The sequence below is a fragment of the Tachypleus tridentatus genome, chromosome 13, assembly GCF_004210375.1.
Source record: "Tachypleus tridentatus isolate NWPU-2018 chromosome 13, ASM421037v1, whole genome shotgun sequence".
NCBI lineage: Eukaryota > Metazoa > Arthropoda > Merostomata > Xiphosura > Limulidae > Tachypleus > Tachypleus tridentatus.
Window position 1 is genome coordinate 99,899,561 of NC_134837.1, and position 23,818 is coordinate 99,923,378.

Below are 23,818 nucleotides of genomic sequence, written 5' to 3' on the forward strand. Positions count from 1 at the left end.
ATAGGTGTGTTTGATTCTGATAAATCTTTGATGCATTTTGGTATTAAAGTGGCCAGATCTAGTTAGAAAATATTAACTGTACCAGTTAAGTTTTATTTCCATAAGTAAGATTATCAAAATTCAGATTATATTTTTATAGTTATTATTTTCTTCATTGCAAGTATCACTGTTATTATTTACAAAAAAAAAAAAGGTGCTAAAATAATTTAATTTTTTTGTTTTATACAGTTAGAAGAGAATATGGAGGAAATAAAGAACATGCTGACTTACATGTTCAAGAGTATATTTGTTCACCGGTACAGGTATGTCTCACATTGGTTTACCTGTTGTTTTTTTCCATCATTGAAATTTGTGGAATTTTATTATCAGTGATTAGAGTCTAATAGATTATTTTTCATAGTATTTTTACTGTTAAAATATACAAAAAATAAAACTCAACAAAGTTTATAATACAATTTTTTTGTTTCAAGGAGCATTACCTTAATATATAATTGTCATGAACTTCATTTAGTCATTAAAGGGTATCACAGTTTCATAACAGTTTAAATAACAACCTCTGATCTACAAGATGACTAGTATTAGGAACTGCATTTCAGAAACAAATAAAATTGCAGACTTGAAACTTCATATATTTAGATATGACTACCTAATATTTCAAGAGAGAGATTTTGCTTGTTATACTATTATGTATGTCATTATGCCATAAGCAAAAGTAATTATATGCTCAGAAATTCACAAATTCTACTTTTGTTTAGGAATTTCAGAAGTGCATGTTTTATGGAGAGAATAATTTCCCAAAATCTCTTTATTCCTGCTCTTATGGAAGACCTGATTTTGAAATCTATGTGTAAATATTACCTGTTGTTTGTTTGATATCATGAATCTGCATATTGATATATTCTCCTCTTTGTTCATTTTTTTATATTCTAACTGCAAATGTAAATTTATATGTTGGTAACACAAGTCTAACTACTTAGATTTTTTTTTTACGTTATCATCTTGTTTACAAATATAACCTATTCCTTGTGTCTTTAATATAAACAGCCAGTCTACATATAAACCTAACTTACTTGTTTTGTACTGTATGTATTCGTTTTTTAGTGTTTGTTTATTTTTTGAGGGTAATTGCACTTTATATTAATATGTACGTCCTAATACAGTGAAGTGTTGCTGCAGGCAACAACAAATTAACACCTTTATATTTGGTTCTTAGTGAATCCCTAACCATTCTGAAAATGCATTATGACTGAGAAATATTTTGTCCCTTTCATTGGAAAGATAGTCATTTAATGAGATTGTTAGATGATGTAGGGCTAAAGAACATAGCAATGTTCTCCACAGAAGTGGAAATCTCTAGCAGCAAAATGTTATGGAAGGCAGTTACTTCTGTAACCACACCTTGAGTCAGTCCTTAATCCATAAAGTGAAAGCTAAAGTTATAAAAGAAAATCATCCAACTCAAAATAAGCATTGCAATGAAACTTGACAACTCTCTAGTATTATTGTTAGCAGTATAAGAAACAGGATTTGAGCTTGGCAGTTCTTATAAGCTTTCAGCTTAAACTAGAAATCAGCAACTGTTTTCATGAGGAAGATGGCTGAAGATAAGTAATTGCAAAAATCCTGTTTAACCACATATTTATCAAGGCTTTTAGTGTTGCTTAAATACTTTCATGTCTTTGGGCTACTTAAATGTGGTCTGAAATCAATGGTTGTGCACAATGAGGATTTATAAAGCGTTTTTCAGGAGGAATAGCTTCGTTTGACTTCTCTGTCTTTTTACACTAACTTGATACAATGGAAATCAATGTGTAGGGCAATGGTATGTAGTCATGACTATTGGCATAAATGTGATCAGTGACAGAAGTAATAGTTCAGAAATATTGATCTGATCTATAAATAAATATAACCTTTGACTTTTATGTGTGTGTATCAACAGTCTGCATGTAACATGAACCTATTATATCTGTTTTATTAAATATATAAGCTTTAACGGTGTCAGAGACAGAACATTTTTCTAATAACCATACTTTTTCTCTCATGTACTGATTAGTAAACTGAATAGTTATATTTGTGTACCTCTCTCCCAGCTAAAATTCACATTTATATAGTGTTCTGCTTTTTAACCATTAAATCAAACAATGCAGAATCTTGATTGAAGAAAAGTATACTGTGATAATAACTAGTTGCTTTTCATACCTTTCATTCTACATGAAACTATAACAGTTTCAAGGTTCAAAAAAGTTAAACCTAGTTCTCATTGACCTGCACAAAAATTATGGATTCAAAGATATAGTATTTGGAAGGAAGAATAGTGGTTTGTCATAAGTGATTTGAAAAAACAAAAACAAATTGGTCTTTGAGTCACAACTACAGTAAAAATAAAAACTACATACAGAAATTGAAGAATACTGTTGGTGAGACTGTTGTTTTCTAAGTAAAGGAAAATCAAAAGTTTAATTGAATGGCACATGATTAGCAGAATGAAGAACTTTGAAAGTACAGAAAGGCTTCAAAGAAGAAATGAAACTTTTTCTTCTTGAAAGTGAGAAAAAATTGTTAAGCAATCACTAAGAATGTGTTACACAACACCATTTTTTTGTAACTGACCAATTTGGAATATGGGACAGCAAACCAGACCTTTATACACAAATTAATAAAGTAAGATACAGCATAAGTCTCTCTGGAAACAGTTGATAAATTTCTGACAAGTTATCTATAGAAAGTAATACTTCAGGTTGAAATTAGAGCATGACCTCAAGTGGATTTAGCATGTTCCAGATCACAACTTAACTTTTTGCAAACATAAGATATGTATTATAGGAGAATGAAGTATGGAATGCTTGCATACTACAAAAGTAACAAGTATAAGAACTAAAATAATTTCAAAAAGTTAAATCATTCTTTGTGATATGGAAACTGTATCTCAGTATAATTCATTCAGTACTGTTCTAATGAATGAATAATTAAACACAAAAGTTTTGTTTGAACAAGAGCTTATGATTAATGTGCATTGAAGATCCATTTGTATTAGAAACTGATAAAATATTTAATTATTTAACTTGCTTATTCCTTTTTGTGGTGTTTTTATGCTGTTACAAATATAAAGAAAGTATTAATCTGTGATGATGAGAAAACCCACTTGTAGAGAAAATTATATATTTAAAAAGGGCTGGTATGGGTAGAGAAAGCATTAGTAGAGGAGCGAACAATGTTTTGACCTTTTAGTTGTTTACTCCTCTAGTGCTTTCTCTACCCATACCAGCCAGTTTTAAATATATAATAAAGAAAGTATATTATATTTTCTTATGCTTCATTTTAGTCATTCATGTTTATCAGTATTCTTCAGCCACTCAAATTTGTGCAGAACAACATTAAACAAGTGATGAACTCTTCTTTTAGAGATACCTTACCTGAGATCCGTTCGATCTGTATGTATGAGATTGGTCAGTGGATGAAGAAGTTTCACTCCCATTTCCTAGATGATAGCTACCTGAAATATATAGGATGGACTCTTCACGATAAGGTGAAATAAAAGGACCATACAACTTTGTATTGTAGTAATGTTTAATTTTATGAAATTGTAAACTTAAGTACAACTGAACAGGCAATATAAGATAAAGCATGTATTAATTACTTTTGAAGAGTTAGTATGTGAATTATAATCAGTATCTTTTAAATGCTGTATTTTGTTATTGCATTTTTCAATTTTTTTATTTGTTTTAGCTAAAACTTAAACATATTAGAAAAGCCAGGAAATATGTAACAGCCAATCTGAAATTCTGTATTTCTAAAATGTTTAACTTCCATAATTTGAAATTAGTTAGGCTTGAAACAGAAAAGTTGCTAAACTCTGGTACATTTTAAAACTGAAAATGATTTGTATAAAAGATATCTAAAGTCCTTATCACAAGTGAATGAACAGTGTAAGATATAATAGTAGTTTGTTTTTGAAACATTCTTAATTACTATTATCATTAGTTATTTTAAATAATAAACTCAGTGTTAATTAATCAAATTAAAATTACAGAATTACCAGTGCCTTGCAATGAGGTTACTTATATAAATTTGAAAAAAAGAAAAATTGCAGTAACTGGAATGTGTAGCAACATACAAAGAGTGGACAAAAAGTGGTCATCCTTTAAAATGTTAATCTGTTATCTTTTATTAGATAACACAAATACTTGTAAAACTATGTCTTTAGAACACAATCAACAATATCAATTCAAATATGATCTCAAATTCTATTTTTAACACTAGCTTTCACAAATATCTGAACATTCATAATTATAGCTACATTTTCTCATAAAAATTGTTGTGAACCTGCTGTAGTTTCTTAGATCTTATTCAATTTAGCCTAAAAAGTAATCAAATTAACGTTTTCCACTCCCTCTAGTTCCACTGATTGTTTTGTACCCTGTTTGTGTATTTGAACTTGTACATAATGCATCACATTGTTAAGACTGTACAAATGTTATACCCGTACCTTATGGTTGTGAAATAAAATTTAAAAGTTTTTCACTCAAATAGTATGAAATATTTACTTTTGTACCATAAAACTGACAATTCAGACTAATCTATCCAAGAAAAGGAACATATTTATCACTATGAAACTATGAGACAGTAATTTAACAATTCATGTTTGAAAGTTTGGATTCTAATTCTTGTCTAAATTGTTGAATATTTTATGAAGGTGCGGGTATGAAAATAGATACTCCATTCTATAGTAACTCCAAGAATAGTGTGAAACTTACTGAATACTAAGATAGAATTGGACAGTAAAATACAAGAAAAACTTACTAACATGGTTTTCTACTTGCACTTTTACATGTACATCAGAAAAAAACAAAAAAACACTAAAGATGAAAAATCATTTTAAGATGATTTATTTAAAAAAAAACGTACTACAATTTTTAAATTAGTAGTAGGAGCATAGGCATATAAATATTGTTGTACTTTTAATACTCTGAGAACATTGGTAAATTCCAAGAAAGCCTCTTAAACTTGCAACTTGGTGTAGAAATAAATTCAATAGTGACTTAGCCTGATAAGGTAGCTCTTTATTTTTATACTGTAGTTTTATTAGTACTGTTTTAGTGCAATTTATTGTATGTTGAATAATGTGAAATGTGAACTTTTTATGGTCTAGATTCTAAGCAGTCTACCTGCAAGTTAAAATCTTTCACTCAGACGGCTTTATTTGTCTAGACATAACTGTTGTTCACCAACTTCTGAACCAAATGGGTTAGCTATTAAAAATATAAGAACCTATGCAACTTGTGCCTTGTAGTGATAACCATGGTCTGTATTACACTTTCTTTTTGAGTTCATTGTAGTTAAATCCAATTAAAATATTTCATTTTAGAAAGAAGAAAACATTAACACAAATGTCTTCATTTCTGAGAGGGATTACATATCCTGACTGATTTTATGACACTTTGCTTTTCAAGGAACACTTGCAATTATGAAAGATGCAGATTATATGGCATTCTTACATACTGAGTAGCAAATATGTGTGCAGTTTTAGTTCCTTTTAAAGATATTATGTATAAAACTATGTTCAGACTGAGATTCTGTTACTAAACTATGTTATAGATGTCAGTAATTGTCTGCAAAAATTACAGTATCAAAAGCTGGAGTAGAAACAAACTAAATCTAATCACCATGTTTCCAATTTATAATTTTCTTCAGGTTGGAGATGTGAGACTTAAATGTCTACAGGCACTTCTTCCTCTGTATGGTGCAGAAGAACTGACAACTAAGCTAGAGTTGTTCACTAATAAGTTTAAGGTAAAACTTGTTTCATTTCTTTAAATATATAGAAGAAAAAACCTTTTCAAGAAGTGAAATAAATGTTGGGATGTCATTTTCATCATCGTTACACAAGAGCATAGGCACAGTGTATAGTGCAATGTTAATAGACAAAAATTTGTGCCAGTGGTATTATGTAGTGATGATACAAATACCATCACTATTTACTGGTTTCATTCTTTTTGAAGGACTGTTATTAGCCATCCCTACATTTATGTTTTTTTTAAACTTATTCTTTAATTATTCTTAAACTGCAGTGTTTCAATAGAAAGCTGTATTGATAATCAAATTCTAAATACAGTGAGGTTCCAACTGCAGTATTTATTGTTTATCTATTATTGACTGGTAATTTCTGTTTCACCCTGTACTTAAGTTCTTATTTAAAGGAATCTCAAACTTTTGTAAGAAAGCTAACTTGAAGAGGTAAGGATAACATTGTTTAAACTAGAATTGATTTGTTTTTATTACTACTAGTTATTATTTATAAAATCAGATACTCCATTTGAAACTGTCACCTTAGTGAGACTGGTTGACACCATTGTACTTGTTTTTGAGTTATCATGTAATAAAAATAGAAGAAAGAACAAGAAATTCAAACTTTTTACTATGATATTCTCAGAACTTGTAAATCAGTCATTACGCAGATGTTGTAGAAGAAATACTGAATAGTATTGTAAAGCTCTGATGAACTGTTGAGGAGATATTTAAAATATTTTGATGAATGAGCTCAATCATTCCTACATAGGCAGTGCTACTGTCTTTCTGATAGTGTTTGATGAATCCCAAGAAAACACTTGATTAAAATGTTATTAAAACTGAATGATTTTCATGAATAAATATAGTATGTGGCAAAACTTAACAATTTGAGAAATATATTGCTCAACAATTTGTATTATGTATTGTAAAATTCTTTATATAACCAACACAAATTTGTTGAAGAGATTATTAGAGCTTGCACCATATTTTTAATAGGATCGGATTGTTGCTATGACACTGGACAAAGAATATGATGTTGCTGTGCATGCAGTGAAGTTGGTCATCAGTATTCACAAGTAAGAAAAAACTGCATAAATAATAGAGCATTAAAATTGATAACAGCAGGGAAACTTTTTTTAAACATTATAACATTATGTACCAATGCTGTATATTGTAACAGTGCAAGTCAAGTGCTATTTTATGATCAGGTTTTTTGATATTGTTAGCTTGATGCAACATTTTTTGGTCAATGTGATAAGTTAATAAATTCAATAAATTTTTGTTACAATTATTTCATTATGTATGTCCTTACATTTTCTTAACTTTTGAGCAACATTATACTTAAACTATGTAACTAGGAAAGTGGAACTAATTTTGATTCAGGAAAAAGTAGTAAGATGCAAGTCATATCTTAGGTGTACTACTACTTTTCTTAGATTGTAATTGTATCGTTTTTAACTTTCAAAATAGGTGAATTTATTTCCTTCTCAATGCATTTTATGAACTGTGTTAAGAATAGCAAATGCACAATAAATACAAGCATATTGGACACAACATGGAAGGTGTCATAAAACTTGCTTTATCCAGTTCTCTTAATTTGGCCATGGTATTTAACAGTGGAAAAAAAATGCAAAAACATTTGTACTTAAAAGTAGATGGTATTTCAATGTCCATGTTACATTGTTATATTACTATTTGAGAGAGGAGTTACAAAAACTTTTTTTTTTACATTTGTTCAGTGTTTAATTCTTTTACAATATTTAAACCCTTTGAAGCATCTTGTTTTTGAGTTATTAGTTGATGGAAGTAGAGTGTATTTTTGTTATTGTCTGTAACTAGTGTATTGAAAAATTGGTAGGTACCATCGTGAAATCTTGACCGATAAAGACTGTGAGCACGTTTATGAACTGGTCTATTCTTCTCATCGAGCTGTTGCTCAAGCAGCTGGAGAATTTTTGAATGAAAGGTTGTTTCAGCCAGATGAAGAAGCTGTTCTTGGCTTACTTACAAAGAGAGGCAAAAAGAGATCTATTAACACCCCTCTGATCCGAGATTTGGTGCAGTTCTTTATTGAAAGTGAGGTAAGTAGATAACACTGTGTAACAAAGTTTTTACTTGTTTCTGGCCAGAAAATGTTATTTCCCAATTGTTTATGCCTAAAGTAAGTGGAAAAGACCTATTTTTCTCTTCAAATTTTGCTTTTGTGACATGGGAATGAATAAGGAAAACATGATGAGAGGCTATATTTGGGGCTGATACGTGAAAGTGTATACATTACAGTTACAACTCTTGAAAAACTACTCACTTCTAAACGTTTTTGTTCATTTTTGTATAACTTTAGTATAAATACACATAAATCTTGATTCATATGTTCTTCTATTCTGACCTTATGTAAATGTTTGCAGACTCACACTGCTAGAAACTGGATTTTGATACAAGTGGTAGACAGAGCTCATTGTGTAGCTTTGTGCTAAATTCAAACAATCAATCAGATTTAATACTCCAATACACACACAAACAAGTTTAAAGACCATATAAACAAAACTAAATAGTTTTAAGTATACTACCTGTCATAAATCTCACAACTGTAACTGAATATTAAAAACCTTGTTTGATGATACACCTGCAACATTAATTTGAAAATATAAAAAATAAAATGTTTCCATACAGGGACCCTTTTCTGAGTTACATTCAAAATTTAATTAAACTACTTTATCATGAAGATATATGAATAAAATTGGCATCAGAACATAGTTCATAAATCAAGTGTAAATATTATAGGTTTTAAGTCCCTAATTTTATAAGACATATAAAGAGAAAACTCAGTTTCAACTAGTATGGGAATTGTGACGTTTGCTCTCCAGATCTTTCATGTTCTCTAATTTATATCACCCTTCTGAGAAGTATGTAAATTTTTCATTGTAATAGAAGGACTACTATGATGTACCTGGGATGGAAACATTGTCATACCAAGGATAGATTAAAATTTATGAAATTTTCTCTGGAAAAAAAGAAAAGTTAGAAGGGATCTGATTGAGGAGTTTAAGATTGTTAATAGAATTAACAGTGTTGATGCATCACGCTTTTTCATTTTTAATAGTGAGAATGGTAAGATTATAGTAAACAGATATAAATTCTAGTAGGGTACGAGTTATTTTCAACTAAGACAGCTTTGTTTTTCTAACAGCATGATTGGCCTTAGGAATGGGTTGCTTTCAAACATGATAGAAGTAGTTAATTTATGGGGATTTACAGGAAGTTTTGATGAACATTTAACATTTTATTTTAGAATATTATTGTGGATAAAGTGGCTTAGATGAATCATAAAGTCTCTTTTTGTCCTTAAATTCTATATATATTTGTGTATAAAAGCTACATTGTCATTTTGCATTTGTACTTACATTTTATAGAAGAATTGTTATTTTGATATGGATGTGTAGTCAGATGCTTTGTTTTGATGGAGCCATATCACATTTTTATGGATGGATGTTAGTGAGATATCTTCTTACGTCATAGTTGCATTACTGTGATAGCACATAAAGTTCACTTTGGCATTGTTGTTGAATTTTCAGATGTTGAACTTTTTCTGCTTTAACTAACTTGAAACTATTTTAATTCCCTTGGAAAACTTTTTATGATGTGCCTTGTACAAATTTTGAAATAGTGTGTCACTTACAGGTTGATAATAAACTGGTTGGTCTTCTGTTTGATTATGCAAACATTTAGTAAGTATGTGTGTTATCCAAAGTGATGAGATATGTTCTTTTACAACTGTCATATACTGTTGTCACAACTTTTGATAGTTGGTCTTCTGTTTGATTATGCTTTGGGAAAAGCTTGTACACTCATGTCATTTGTATACATCTATAGCTCCAAGGAAGGTTTCTTATTTAACTGTATGATCTATTGTGTTGTCAAATTAATTATATTTACAAGCTTTCTGACTCTCATCACTAATTGTAGAATGTGATGGTATTTTAAGTGTTATCTGGCCTTTCCATTTGCTACATTTCACTGATTTGGAAGCAAAAGGACCAGAACTTTTAACTAATGTTTTAGGCCATGGGAATGACTGAATGTTCAAGTCATTAATACAGATCATGAATTGTCATTTGCATGTTTAATTTAAGTCATTATTTCTTTGTGTAGTTTTATACTTTTGTTATGTTTTGCAAATATTTTCTTTATGTTCTTAAGTTAGTACATTTAGTATTGTTATGTATTATAATTTATCTCAGAGGAGTCTCTGATTTATTATGTTATGTACGTGATGAATTATGATATGATATCAAACAGAATTTTAAATTTAATTTAGAAATTACTTGAATGTCGGTATTTATAAAATTTATTATATTTGCCAACAAGATTGATACACACAATTTGCTTTCTGAAAATAAATATATTTTAATATGCAAATAACAATAATACAGTTGATAATAACAGTTATTACAAACAGTCATTACATATATATATATATATATATATATATATGTTTAAGTTTTACAAACTTACAAGTAATCCTCGGTCTTCTCTTTGGTCTGGAACTGTATCTTTTTTTGATGCGTCACTGAGAGTGAATTAATCCTGTGTTGATGCACATCTACAATTAACTTGATGGTGAAGCTAACTACTTGTTTCACAGACACACTTAAGTTTTTCACCACTGAAGTTATACAACGTTTTCATAGAAATATTAACATTTGAAGTTAATTCTCTGAAGTAAGAGCTCGTAATGTTTAAAACCTATAAACGTTTCTGGTCAGATGTCTGTAATTTTCTAATTAATAAGCATTTGTCTCAGTTACAGTTTCTGAGGCTTATAGTTACTGATTGTAGCATACCAACAATATTCTGTATTAAACTGTCTCTTAGACTCAATTTATAAGCTTTATCTGTGATTCTTGAAAGTTCACTTGGCAACAATATTGAAAGATACGCTTATGCTTTTGTAAAACATATATTGTTGATTTTTACACTTAAGATTCTTCTACAGATTTAGAGAACAAACAAGACTTGTGCAATGCACATTTAACAATATAAGTTACATACATTTCTAAATATATTTTAAACTAAACAAATATAGATATTAAAATAATTCTAAATCCATTAAAATATGTAATTTTTATTCTGTTTACTGTATTCATATTGTTGAACTCGGTACTGTTGACTAACTTGTAGTTATTTAATCACTTTTTTCTCTCTTTCTAACATTTGTTTTTGATTAAATGTCTATAGCATGTACTTATTTGTCATAAGCATTTATTTTGATTTTTATGTTTTGTTTCATAGCTTCATGAACATGGAGCTTACCTTGTGGATAGCTTGATAGAAAGTAATCCTATGATGAAAGATTGGGAGTGCATGACAGACTTGCTGTTGGAAGACCCTGGTCCTCAAGAAGAGCCACTGGATGATCGTCAAGAGACCTCACTTATAGAGATCATGGTGTGTTGTGTAAAGCAGGCAGCCACTGGAGAACCTCCTGTTGGAAGAGGACCTAATCGAAAGGTAAATTTTTGTAAACTGTCTATCTTCTGATTCAAAATTTTATTATGTGATTATAATTACTTAAATATTTTACAATTATTGAAGCTGTTAATTTATGTTTTCTTGACAACATTACTGCTGAATTTTTGTATTTGTGAAAATGTTCTACATCACTATTTTATTATATTAGCGAATGGTAGTGGAAGCTAACAATTATATGAGGGTCTTGAAATTATTTTTCGTTTTTAAAATATATTGAAAAAATGATAAATGGAAGTTACAATAAAGCAAAAACAATTATTTATTTTCACATCTGATTTTTAATATATTTTAATTTAACAAGTACAGAATGCTAAAATTTTAACAATTGGTTCTATCTTGCTTTACACACCCCAATTTTTTGCAATGAAAAATAACAAAAATATCTTACTGAAATAATTTATTTAACATGCTTTAAATATTTCCAAATTACCACTTGATTATCATCAGAATCTTTATTCCTTCCACGTTTGACCCTGTTGTCATCAGCTGTGTAGTTTTTTCTTAGCCACATTTGAACTGAAGAAGTGGGATCCCATGAATCCAGGGGAGGCCCATCAGGTTTGCCACATTTTCAACTGTAAGGCAGCTTCTTTCATCTGAATATATGATATTCATTATTGAAAACCCTCCTGCCTCTGCAGAACTAAGACTATCACTATTGATGATATTTTCAGCCTTTTGTGCAGTTCTTGGAATCTCATGTTTGTGGCAGTTTTGTAGGACATTTTCCACACAGTCATGGAAATTATTAATGCTGATTTGGTGATGAAAGAGCTTACAGAATTCACACAATTTTTCTTCAGCGGCTTTCCAAGGAACAACAACTTCATCAGTATTTCAAGAACCTGGCTCCAGTATGTTTACTAGTTCATGAATTTTATTGTCATTTTCTTGTGCATTATTTTTTTGTTTTAAGTGATCACAATCCATCAATCTGGCTTTCATATTTTTTATTACTGCTTCCAGTAGTTTTTGATGAAGAAGGCCTACATATCTTTGGTTTTCAACAAACTCAGTATTCCTAAAGGTGTCAAAGCAATGGTTTTATCAATTTTATTTTCAAAGGTTTTCCTACTTTGAGCATTTCAAATGCCTTAATGCCCTTTTTATTAGTTTTTCAGCTCTTGCTAATTTTAAATTTCTGGCTTGAAGAACATTAAAAAGTAAAGAAATTTCTTGTAGCTTATCTATCATTATTGCTAAATCCTCCAGAAAGAATTTGTTGCAAAGATGGCTAGTCATTCCTGGATATTTTTTCTCAATAGAAAAATATTTGTATTATACTGGAAAAGCACACCATACAGCAAGTGTTGAGCTTAGGCTGCATGCAAACAGCCCATCTTGGTCCCAAAACTCTACCAATCTTCAGAATTTCAGTCTTCCAAAATGTTGAAAAGTTTTGAATTTTGTTTGATTGGTGAAAGGTTGTGTAGATTTTATCTGTGAACACTTTGAAGTAATTCACTTGTTTTATATCAGTGAAAGAATCATAAGTTGCAAGTGGTGATTTAAGGAATGCCAAATTATGATGTCAGGAAAATCATTTTCAAGGTTAGTGCTCACCCCTGATTTGCAGCCAAGCATTACACTTGCACCATCTGTGCAGAATGCAATCAAATTATTTTCCAAATATCCACTATCAAATCCTGCATCATGCAAACTTTTCAATAGAGATGTGTACATAGTTTCAGCATCCTGTCCTTTGAACTCAACCAAATCAAGAAATATTTGTGACATATCACAATCTTCAACCTTTACAAAAATTATGTTCACTGGTTTACTAAATATGGCTGAAGCTTCATGAATTATGACAGAGTTTTAAATTTTGTTCAATTGTTTTAGTAAATATTTGTTTTGTGGCTCTGTAACAAAATAAGATTGGACACTAAAAATTATGCTTTGAGTGAGTGATGACAAATTTATAATTAGTAACTTCATTTAAATTCTGTATGTCTCAGAGGGTGGTAAATAAATTGGAGAGGAGGGAATACCACAGTTCTCATACAAGGGGAAAATTAAGTATTTTTTTTTTAATATTACCTTGAAAAATTAAGGACTTGAAACTTGGCTAAATTTATGAATTTTAATATATATTTTTTTGTTATCCCAAGTTTAATTAGTATATTTGTATACCATGGCTAGAAAATAGTTTAATCAAATTATTGAATGTAACTCAGGAAAACCTCATGACGTGCAGAAAAGTATTCCGATAGCAAGAGGATTAAATATATTACACTGTAGTACAAAATACAGTTGCAGTAGTAATCATAAATAAACTTGTCATGGCATTAGAAGATATCATCATAGTAATGTTATAACCATTTATAACATCTTTCCAACCACAGTCTAAGTTTTCAATTAAAATTTATGTCAATAATAGAGTCAGATCTGTTTTATCCAGGAATGTTCATCAATCATGTATTTTTCATTTTCAGTTTTTTTTTACGCTTGTACTGTATTGTACCTCTTTCATATCCCACTAGAAATAATTGAAACATCCCCATGGTAAGACAAAATGACTGATATTAGGTAGCAATGGATTTTTTGTTATTTTGATTATATGTAAGTTAGCTTGATCAGATGTTTTATCAGTAACCAAGGATTGTCCTGTGTTGAATTGTTTATTTGTTTTCTGATTGCAAATAATAGAGAATTAATTACTGAAAAGTTTGAAACATGGGGTTTTAGCTTGAAACTTGATCAGAGGTTGCAAATATATTTGTTAAACTAGTCGAGTTTGAAGATACTTTATTATTTTATTGTAATTTTTGAAGTTTTTTTTTGTTTTCTGAATCTTTTTCTTCACTTGTTGTTAAGTTAAACGTTCTTAAATGTACAGATGTATTTTTGAATTTTAAGTATATTCTATCTAACTTCTAAAAGTTATGATAAATATTGTATACTTTTAGAATGCTTCAGTCATTCTTAATGAAAAATAAAATTAGTTACCCATTTTTTTGTCCTCTCAGTTATTTTAGTGAGAGGATAGGATTAGGATCCTTCAGTCTTCTTGTCTTTAATGTATACATAACAGCTTTTTTAGATGTTTTGTAATAATGTGAAATAACAAAATATAGGCAAAATTTTTTTATTCTTCATTTAAAGGTAATCCTTTCTTATTAACCTTATTAAATGTTTTTAAATGAAATTGCCATTTCATTTAAATACAAATTTATTAGCCTAATATTAATAACCTTTCAAGTTGCTCTGGGGCCTATTAGGCCCCACTTTTCGTAGGAGTGTTAAATAACCCTATTTTATAATATAAACAGCTCATCCATTTAAAAAAACAGAGTGTTAACAATCAAAGCAATAGTACAGGGTGAGAAGTGATTATTGTTTTTTAAATGTATATAACATATTGAATATTTAAAGTCACTTTTACTGTTCAAATAACAAAACACAGTATTGTAAAACTTGGTGTATAGACCAATTTGACAACATAGAAGATAACATATTAGTTTTGAGGGGTGTTTTATGATGGCATCATGGTTACACTAGATGGTACCTGTTAATATAAAAGATATGATGTAAAATAATATTCAAGCAGTGTTTACATTATCTTAGACATTAGCAAATTAGTTCTCTTGCTGCATTTCATGACATTGTGTCTATTGGTATCCTGAATGCAAATGTGTGAAAAGGAGCTGACTTTTGGAAAATGATCTGTGCATGTGTTTGATGTTTGTGCTTACATAAGCAAATCGAGAATTTAAAAGGCTCTTTTCTTGTGATATCATAACACCTGTGTGTAAATTTCTAAAGAATGAACTCTTCATATTAGTTTAACTCTTTCACTACAACCTCAGTCCCTGAAATTGATCTGATAACCATTTTGTTCTTGTTATAGTTTTCATGCTATAACTTTTAATACAGTAAGCATACCTTTTCAACTTTTGCAGATTATTAATAAACATGAGAAAGCTTTCATACACAAAATATCAGGTTTTTATTAAGTTTTAAGTAATGAATTTCTCATGCACTTTTTGAATGTTCACTATCCATCATGCAAAGTAATTTTGATCTTAAGATTAAAAATACTTTTATGCATCAGAAAATTTTGAAATTTTACATGCAAAATCATTATAACTCCTAGATAATTATCAAACTTTTTGAAAAAATTACTTTTTTGTGCAAGGGTTTGGTTCCCCTTGGTGGACTCAGCAGATAGCCCAATGTAGCTTTGCTATAAGAAACACACACACACACATTGTTTTCTGTGATTTACATGATTTTATGTCTGTATGGGTTTGACCAATTTGATCAACCTCGTAAACACTATTAACCTGTTGACTGCCAAGTATTTCAGCTGCTACAGCAGCTCCTTTGCCAGATTATTTTCAGCAAATTTGAGTAATTTTTAAAACAAAGGAAATAAGCAACAAATACTATATTTTCTCTAAACCAAACTTATAGTAGTACACAAAATGAAGAAATATGTACAAAACATGAAACAATAACTCGTCCTTGGCACTGTGTTACCGATCGGCTTGGACGAGTTATCTCGTCTACGGCACTGAACAGGTTAAAAGTTAGGAACTGGATATATATTGTGCTTTTTTTTTTTCATTCTAGAATGACTACAGATTAGAACACAGAAACACATTCATTTAATTCAAATAGCTTGAATTTTATAACATTGTACAAATATATATTTATTATTTTATTGACATTTAAGCCATCTCTGACTAACATTACAGAAGTTGCAATGATATGACACATGTACTCATTACTGAAAACTGGCTTTTACAAAGTTACCTGTCTAGGCATTATTTGAGTGGATCGTATTTTGTAAAATACAGTCATGCTTCAGTTATAATCATTATATATGTTTATAAATTATTACTATTTATAAATAAATTCCTAAATTTCAGTTATTTTTCTTAAAACGTAGCACAATAAATAAAGAAGTACAGAAAACAATTCTCTCATTTTAGTTACAAACTTTGTGTTTGTTTACTGCTTGCCATAAGTTGCTCAACCTTATTAACTTTTGCAAGTGGAGGAAGTAAAACAAAATCATTGTTTTTATTTCAGATTTTATTTCGAAATACCAAAAAAAATCATAAATTACTATATCAGTACCACAGAATTTTACTATACTTTGTCAAGTAAAGTAACTAAGCTGTATTTTGGTATAAAAAAAAAAAGATGTTTTGATCTCACTTAGTATCATACCTTCCTACATGGAATGTAGCATTAAAAGAAAAAGTTTCCCATGCAAATATTTTACAGAATCTGAGGAACCATTAGGGGGACATTCTGAGTGTTTAATTGGTTATATATACTTCATTTGGCAATATAGGTGTATGTTAGAAAGTTTTTCAAAAATGGAATAGGTGGGTGGTACCACCTTGATTGATTCAATATGTATGTATATATATACATATGTATTAATATCTCACAAAATAGAAAAGCTAAGAGGTTCTTATCTTGTACTTTAGTTTCTCGGTATTGTTAATTTGAGTATCTAATTTGTAAAAAAAAGTATAGACTTTGTATTTGAATATCGCACATGTCTAATTTGAACCAATGCTACATTCAGCATACAGTGTAATACACAAAAATCAGTATTCAGGATTTTTTTAATATTTACTTTTAAATTAAGAAATTAACAAATTTATAATACTAAAAGTCGAATTATAGTCTACGAATAGATACCAGACTTATTGATATCAATTCATAAATTAGTAGTTCAATAAAACTTTGGATGTGAGTCTACAAATATGATGTCATGGCCTTTGGTCATGACCAAAGAAAAGCATGTTACTATAGTTAAGATTCCTATAGAAATTATCTAGGAATATAAAAGCTGTAAATAGTCATTTGTCAAATGCTAACTATTACTTCAACCTTCATATAGATGCTGACTTGATATTTCTTGCATGCCTAAAAACTTGAAACATTATATATATGTATAAATTATATTGTAATATATCAATATTATGTTGTTCTTGGTCCATGCTTTAAGTGGAGGGTTTGACAGCTAAGAATGTAATTTCTGTGTGAGATGACACCAATTTATAATTTTTCAGTCATCAAAAAGAACTATATGAGGACTATTTTATGGTAGAAATATGAAAAAAAGTAACCCAAGTTTTCTACTTCAACTCATATAGGCACCTTTCAACTATATCTGACTTTACAACAATTTGTCACTATGTACTATAAATACAATTCTTACTTTTATTGATATATATATTTTTCTAATTTTTGAAGACACTGGGCCTAACTTTCAAACTTCATTTTTTCTAGAAATAAATATTCTTTAATTGCAAGAGACCATATACATCAAAAGTGTCTGACAATGACAAACATTAATAAAAAGTGATTTTTTTATGATCCATATAGTTTTAAAATAATATTGAATTGTTATTGTTAAATATCACACAGTGTTACTGCAAAACACACATTCTATACCAAAAAATGTTTGGTATTTAACAAGGAACACTTTCTATATGTACACTTTTTATTTGTTCTTGTTTTTATTAGGTTTAAAATTTGAATTTTGATTACCTGAATAATAAAAATGACACTCATTGTTAATTATTGTTGTTTCCTCTGAATAAAATTTAACATTACATGAAAAATTTTAATTTCTCCCTCATTGTTATTTCTTGTTTAATTATAACTTTTCTTGTGCCGTATTTATTCCCATATTTCTTATATGAATAGAAAACATAATTTGAATTTGAATCAATTAAGTATTTGAAAACGTTGGAAGTTGAAGTGTACTAATTTTTATTGTATAATGGAACACAAATAATGAAATGTTCTCAAGATTATTTGGTATGAAACCTTACTTTCAAGAGGTTTTCTCAGGTACCATAATTCATAGAATTTTATAGTGTATTATATTATTATTTCTGAGTTGATCTTTCTGCAGCAACTATCAGCAAAAGAACTAAAACAAATTGCAGATGACCGAGTGCGACTGACAGAACATTTCATTGTTACATTGCCTCACCTTTTGGCCAAGTACATGTCAGATAATGAGAAGACTGCCAACCTAATGGTCATTCCTCAATACTTTGATCTGGAAATCTATACCACTAGTAGGCAGGAAAAGGTAATGCATCATATATAGAAATACAGTATCTTTAGTAAAATTTCTTATATATCCTGTGTTTCTTTCAGTAGTCAGCTCTTTTTCCTTTCTTTTTCATTATTTACTATTAACCTTTCATTTTACCAGCTTCCAGCATTGTAAGAAGGTAATGTTACTCTCATCATATTTTGTTAAAAAAGAATTGTTTGAAATTTAAAAAGAATCTTTGTAAAAATATGTAGTTTCAGAAAAATAAAATATTTAATTTTGGTTTATTCTACTATTTCTTGTAAAATATTGTTAATTTAGTTATTTCCACTTAAATGAATATCCTTTTTTTTAGGTACACATTTAAAATTAAGAAATATAAATATATGCTTACCTTCATAGAATAGTTGTAAAGTATCTTTGGGCCATATGCATAATCTTGTGTGTTTACATTTTAACTAGTAGTTTAAATTATCATTTCTCTTTTCTTTACCACTGATTATTGATGTTGATAAATATCATTGAGTACCCATGGGTAATAGAACAGTATGAAAGGCAGAAATACTTTAGCCTCTAACAAAATATTATGTACAGGTATGGTAATGTGAGCCTTGTTAAAAATTATTAAACCTTTCAAATATGAATTATAAAACACAAATAAAACATAATCAACTAAAATAGAAAAGTAAAACCTAAATGCAGATTAACTGACTATCAAAGTAATATGTACAAGGCAATAAAAAAATAGTCAAGTTTTAGGAACACCAATCTTTCAAAAATGGACAAGTGGCAGTTAGCTTGTATCAAAAATAATTTATTACCTACATTTTCTTCCAGCCTGGAGAAATCATCTGAGAAGTCTGCTCTTTCTCTTGGTTATAAATATGCCACTCAAGTATAGTAAAGAATGTTGCTTAATAACAGGGTACTTTGGAATGTGAAGACCTACAATAAAAGAACAAGTCATAATCTAATTTTTGGAATGGCTTTGCATTTGTAAAATGAAACTAATGTTTAGACTTTAACCTGGTACTTATATAAGCTCATCCAGACTGTTATAAATACACCTGAACAGAAATATGAGCATCCAAATCTCAGATATTTCAACTGCATATACATCATGTGACATAAAAACTGGAATTTCAATTGTTTGTTTCAGAGGTTTCTTTTGAAATAAAGAATTATTAATTTTGATAATGTAAAGCTTCAAATTAAAAACAAATTTTAATGCAAACTTCATTAAAATATATTTATAGTAAACTAGTTTAATTAAATTTTGAACTTAACTTGTTAATGCTTTGTGACATATACAGAAAGGCATTTAAAAAGTATTGATTGTTAAAAGGTTAATTATGCTAAAGTGATTAGTGTGCTCTCAAACTATGAATATGAGATTTCATAGTTTGCAGCCTCTTGTTTCAGTAATGCACCTCCCCAAACACTTTAAGCCTGTAGGTGCACCATAAGTTTGATGGTCAAATAAGTCATATAAAAGTGACTAAAATAAATTGGCAGTAAGGGCTACTGACTAGCTGCCCCTTTTGAAGTTTGTTATCTCAAAACTAGGGAAACGTAAGGTAGGTACCACTTTTTATAGCTTTACACAAAAATTCAAAAAATAAACTTTTATTAATGTTGTATAGCATAATATTAAAATAAAAATTATTCAAGAAAAGATGAGAGTTAGTATGGTTAGGAATATTGGGCTCAGTTTTAGAACTTGTAACATGCACACACAGAATATGTGTGTGGTACATTAAAGAACAGTATATATAGATGTAAACTTCTTAGTATAAGAAAAAGACTACTATTCTTTAATATGATGGACATATTTTTAGACTAATTTGATAACTTACTGTGTGATGTATTAATGAAAATAAGAAGAATGATGATCTACTTAAACTGAATATTTTAGGTTCATACCATTTTAACAGTGAGGTGTCTGAGAAAAAAAATTATTTTTGCTGTAATCAGTATGTTATCTTCATGACTCCCTTTTTTATATTTTGATTTATTGTTTTTATTTTAAATTAGAGTTTGGACAGTCTCTTGAAACTTATTCATGAAGTTGTAGAGAGACATAATGATACAGAAGTCTTGAAGTCTTGTGCCAAAACTTATGAAGCTCTTTGTAATGAAGATCTAGCAATTCATTCCAGATGCGCTGTTTCAAGAGGGACGCTTATTGATTCTTTAATTCACAGATATCGGCAAGCTTTAAATGAATATGTTGAAGCTGTGAGTTTAAACTAAGATTATTTTTTGGCTTGAATATTAAGAGTTGATAAACAATGATACATGTAGTTAACCCTTTTTCATGTGGATCTTAAAAAAATAAAATGCATCTGATATTGCATTAATGAAAATTAATAACTCTTAAACATCATATCCAAAATTCAAAAATACAGTACAATCATTGGAAACCTTTTGCAATATAGTTTTATGTATTTTTATCAGTATATAATTTATAATGTAATAAAAACTGCTATGCAACATAGGTTATGCTATGCTAATTTGCATAACACATAATGGTTAATGTAAAGAACATTTTTTCTGGATATTTCTGATAGTATTTATCTTGTTATATTTAGAACTTCTCATCTCATTTTATTAACTATGTTTTAATAAGATACAACTTTGTGGCTTCTATGTAAGGGACTTCATAATGAAAATGAACTGCTATAACAATTAATTCAACAAAATTGACATGCATAAGAACTGATTTTTTTTTAGATTTTTTTTAACCTTCCAATTGATACAAAGAATACAAAATCATTAGTGACTTAGATTAAGTTGGAAAGACTTGCTTATTCAGACAAAGTGAAACTTAATTTACAATTCAAATGAGGAAGAAGAGAAGCTTCATAATAAATATATCATGAGAAAGAAAGAAATCACAACCTCCAGATGGTATGTTTCTGTGTATAAAAAGAGTTACTATTTTTTATGTGTAATCAGATTGGTCAGAAGTAATTTTATCATTGCCTTTTTAGGTTATTTTTTATTGTAAAAAAGGTTAGAAACTATTTACAAGGCCATGAAATTATCTTTTACACTGTTTTTTACCTTTTTTGATAGGGTGAGGAAGTAGATGAAGATGAAATTTTTACAATTACTTCTGCCCTTAAAAAAGTTTCTACTTTCTACAGGTAAACGCTGCTTTGTTCAACATCATTGTTTCTAATAGTGTTAGTTTTGAACTCCTTAATATTGTAAAAATATTTAATTGGGAAATAAAGTATTATTAACTCTCTATTGTCTGTTTTAAAATATTAACACAAAGTCATTGTTACTAACTTTTTATCATTATTAAAGCTTTATTTTTCAGTAATGCACCCCCCTCCCCCATCAAACACACTTTATGAATACTGTCACTTTGTATGTACATTTGTGAAAATGTCCTGCTTAGCTGTGCTGTACATGATAACCTATTGTTGAGTTGTGAGATAATGCATAAAATTGTGTAACAAGAAACTACACATTTCCTTTTAATGAAGGCAATATCAGTAACAACTTAATATTTTGTTCTCTATGTGTATTTTATTACATTTCAATGAACCTAAGTAAGAGAAGCATGTTTCCTTTTACTAAAGACAATATCAGTAACAACTTAATATTTTGTTGTGAAATTTTATGAAATAGTAGTTGCTACATTAGTCTTGTAAAGGTCTTGGAACAATAAAATTACTTTTAGAAACCTTGTTCTATATTAAGTCTTTTGTAGCTTTCATAGACTGGGGGGAATTTTGAGCCAAGGGAAGGTGATGACATCTGATTCTGTCTGATTTCTGTACAGTGGTGAAATCCCAAAAAAATTGTTATTTTCAGTTGTCACAACTTGGGACCCTGGGGAATCTGGGAAGGGGTTTATGACTTCTGGGTGAAGGGTGCCCTTCAGGAGGATAAAGATCTCCCAGAACAAGTGAGTTAACTATTCTTTTGATTTTATCTTTGGTGATCATATTAATTTTGACTTTAGAAATTTATCTTGCTTGTTACTCTTAAGTGTTTATTAAATCAGAAATGTAAAAATATGTAGTAGCTCGTTTTCATCTAGAAGACAGTTATATGTTAGTGTCTAGCTTGGCAAATTTGCTGAACAGCATTTCCTCCATCAGATAATAGTCAGTTATGTGTTACAGCTTTCATGTGATTTGAAGTGTTATATTTTTTAGCAAGTATTGGATTTCGTTTTTTTCATAAATGAGTACCAATGGAATAGCATATTTATAAAGTTCTTTAAGATAATTAATAATGATTGCCTTTTTTACAGTTTTAGAATAAGCACATTAATGTTTTGAAATTTTTATCACACTTCAGGAATATCTTGTGCAATGATTCATCTGAAGTGTTTCTTGTTTATTCTTTTTGTGTAAACAGAAACGTGTAATTTTAATTGATTTACTTATTTTTTTCCATGTCTTTTTACTGGTGTTCTGTGCTAATTTTAGATATATTTTTTGGTTCTTCTTACTTTATTGGATTTTTTAACAAACATAATCCCTCCCTTTCTAAATTTCCAAGATTTGTGTACTTATTTTTCTATTAAACTGTAATATTTAAATTGTCTGATTTTTATTATACTGCCTCAGAAACCATCAGCAAAGCCCATTTAATTGATTATGTAAACCATTTTTCTAAAATGATCTTAATATATATGTAAAAACGGCTCATTTAGGTTGAAAAAATTTTTTTGCGTGGAGGAGCAAACAACGTTTCGACCTTCTTTGGTCATCGTCAGGTTTACAAAGAAAGAAAGAGACGATGACCGAAGAAGGTCAAAACATTGTTCGCTCCTCTACGTAAAAACATTTTCTCAACCCAAATGAGCCGTTTTTACATGTATATTTTTCTCTACAAGTGGGTTTTCTCAGCATTCCTGATTAAAATGATCTTAAGTTTTTGAATTTGTTTTGAGTGAAGGTAATGCAGTATTTCATAGTAAACTACTAGTGCTACTACATCGCTTTCAGTCAGTTTATATTATATTCTATAAATCAAGTTTATACCATCTCAATTCTTGTTCTATAAAAGTAGTATTTGTCTTAAGTTTTACATTTTTAACTTTTTTCTCACCTTAGTTAACTCAAGTGGCATTGATTATCACAACTATTTATGTGTAGTATGGTTTGAATGCATATTCTAGATTTAGAAATACTGGTTAAAAATGACTAAAACTTTTGTCTATATAATTTTCATACAAAACTAAGATCAATCTCAGTCTATATTTTAATCCTTTCTCCATGATACCATCACTTTATTTCCTGCTAACCAGTATGTTAAACAAAGTAGTAATATATTTGAGCTTTATTTTTAGGTGGTTGAAACAAAACAGCCAAAATCAAAATTAAAAAAAGTGTGTGAAATAGAAATTTGGCAACAAATAACACTATATGACACAAATTTTGTTCCTGGATAGTATGTGTTATTTCTCAATTGCTTATGTTGTAAAAGTACAGGAAATTG

General features: G+C 29.1%; 1 protein-coding gene across 2 annotated transcripts in view; it reads left to right on the forward strand.

The window, feature by feature from the left end:
• The window catches only part of LOC143236665 (cohesin subunit SA-1-like), a 60,619-nt gene that overhangs the window by 13,766 nt on the left and 23,035 nt on the right, over positions 1 to 23,818 (forward strand). For both annotated transcript variants that reach the window (XM_076475049.1, XM_076475050.1), the window contains exons 7-16: positions 229 to 302; positions 3,403 to 3,526; positions 5,692 to 5,790; positions 6,784 to 6,863; positions 7,646 to 7,868; positions 11,077 to 11,295; positions 18,203 to 18,385; positions 20,387 to 20,590; positions 21,431 to 21,501; positions 22,181 to 22,274. In XM_076475049.1, coding sequence (XP_076331164.1) covers positions 229 to 302; positions 3,403 to 3,526; positions 5,692 to 5,790; positions 6,784 to 6,863; positions 7,646 to 7,868; positions 11,077 to 11,295; positions 18,203 to 18,385; positions 20,387 to 20,590; positions 21,431 to 21,501; positions 22,181 to 22,274 — 1,371 coding nt within the window. The remainder of the gene's footprint in view (positions 1 to 228; positions 303 to 3,402; positions 3,527 to 5,691; positions 5,791 to 6,783; positions 6,864 to 7,645; positions 7,869 to 11,076; positions 11,296 to 18,202; positions 18,386 to 20,386; positions 20,591 to 21,430; positions 21,502 to 22,180; positions 22,275 to 23,818) is intronic.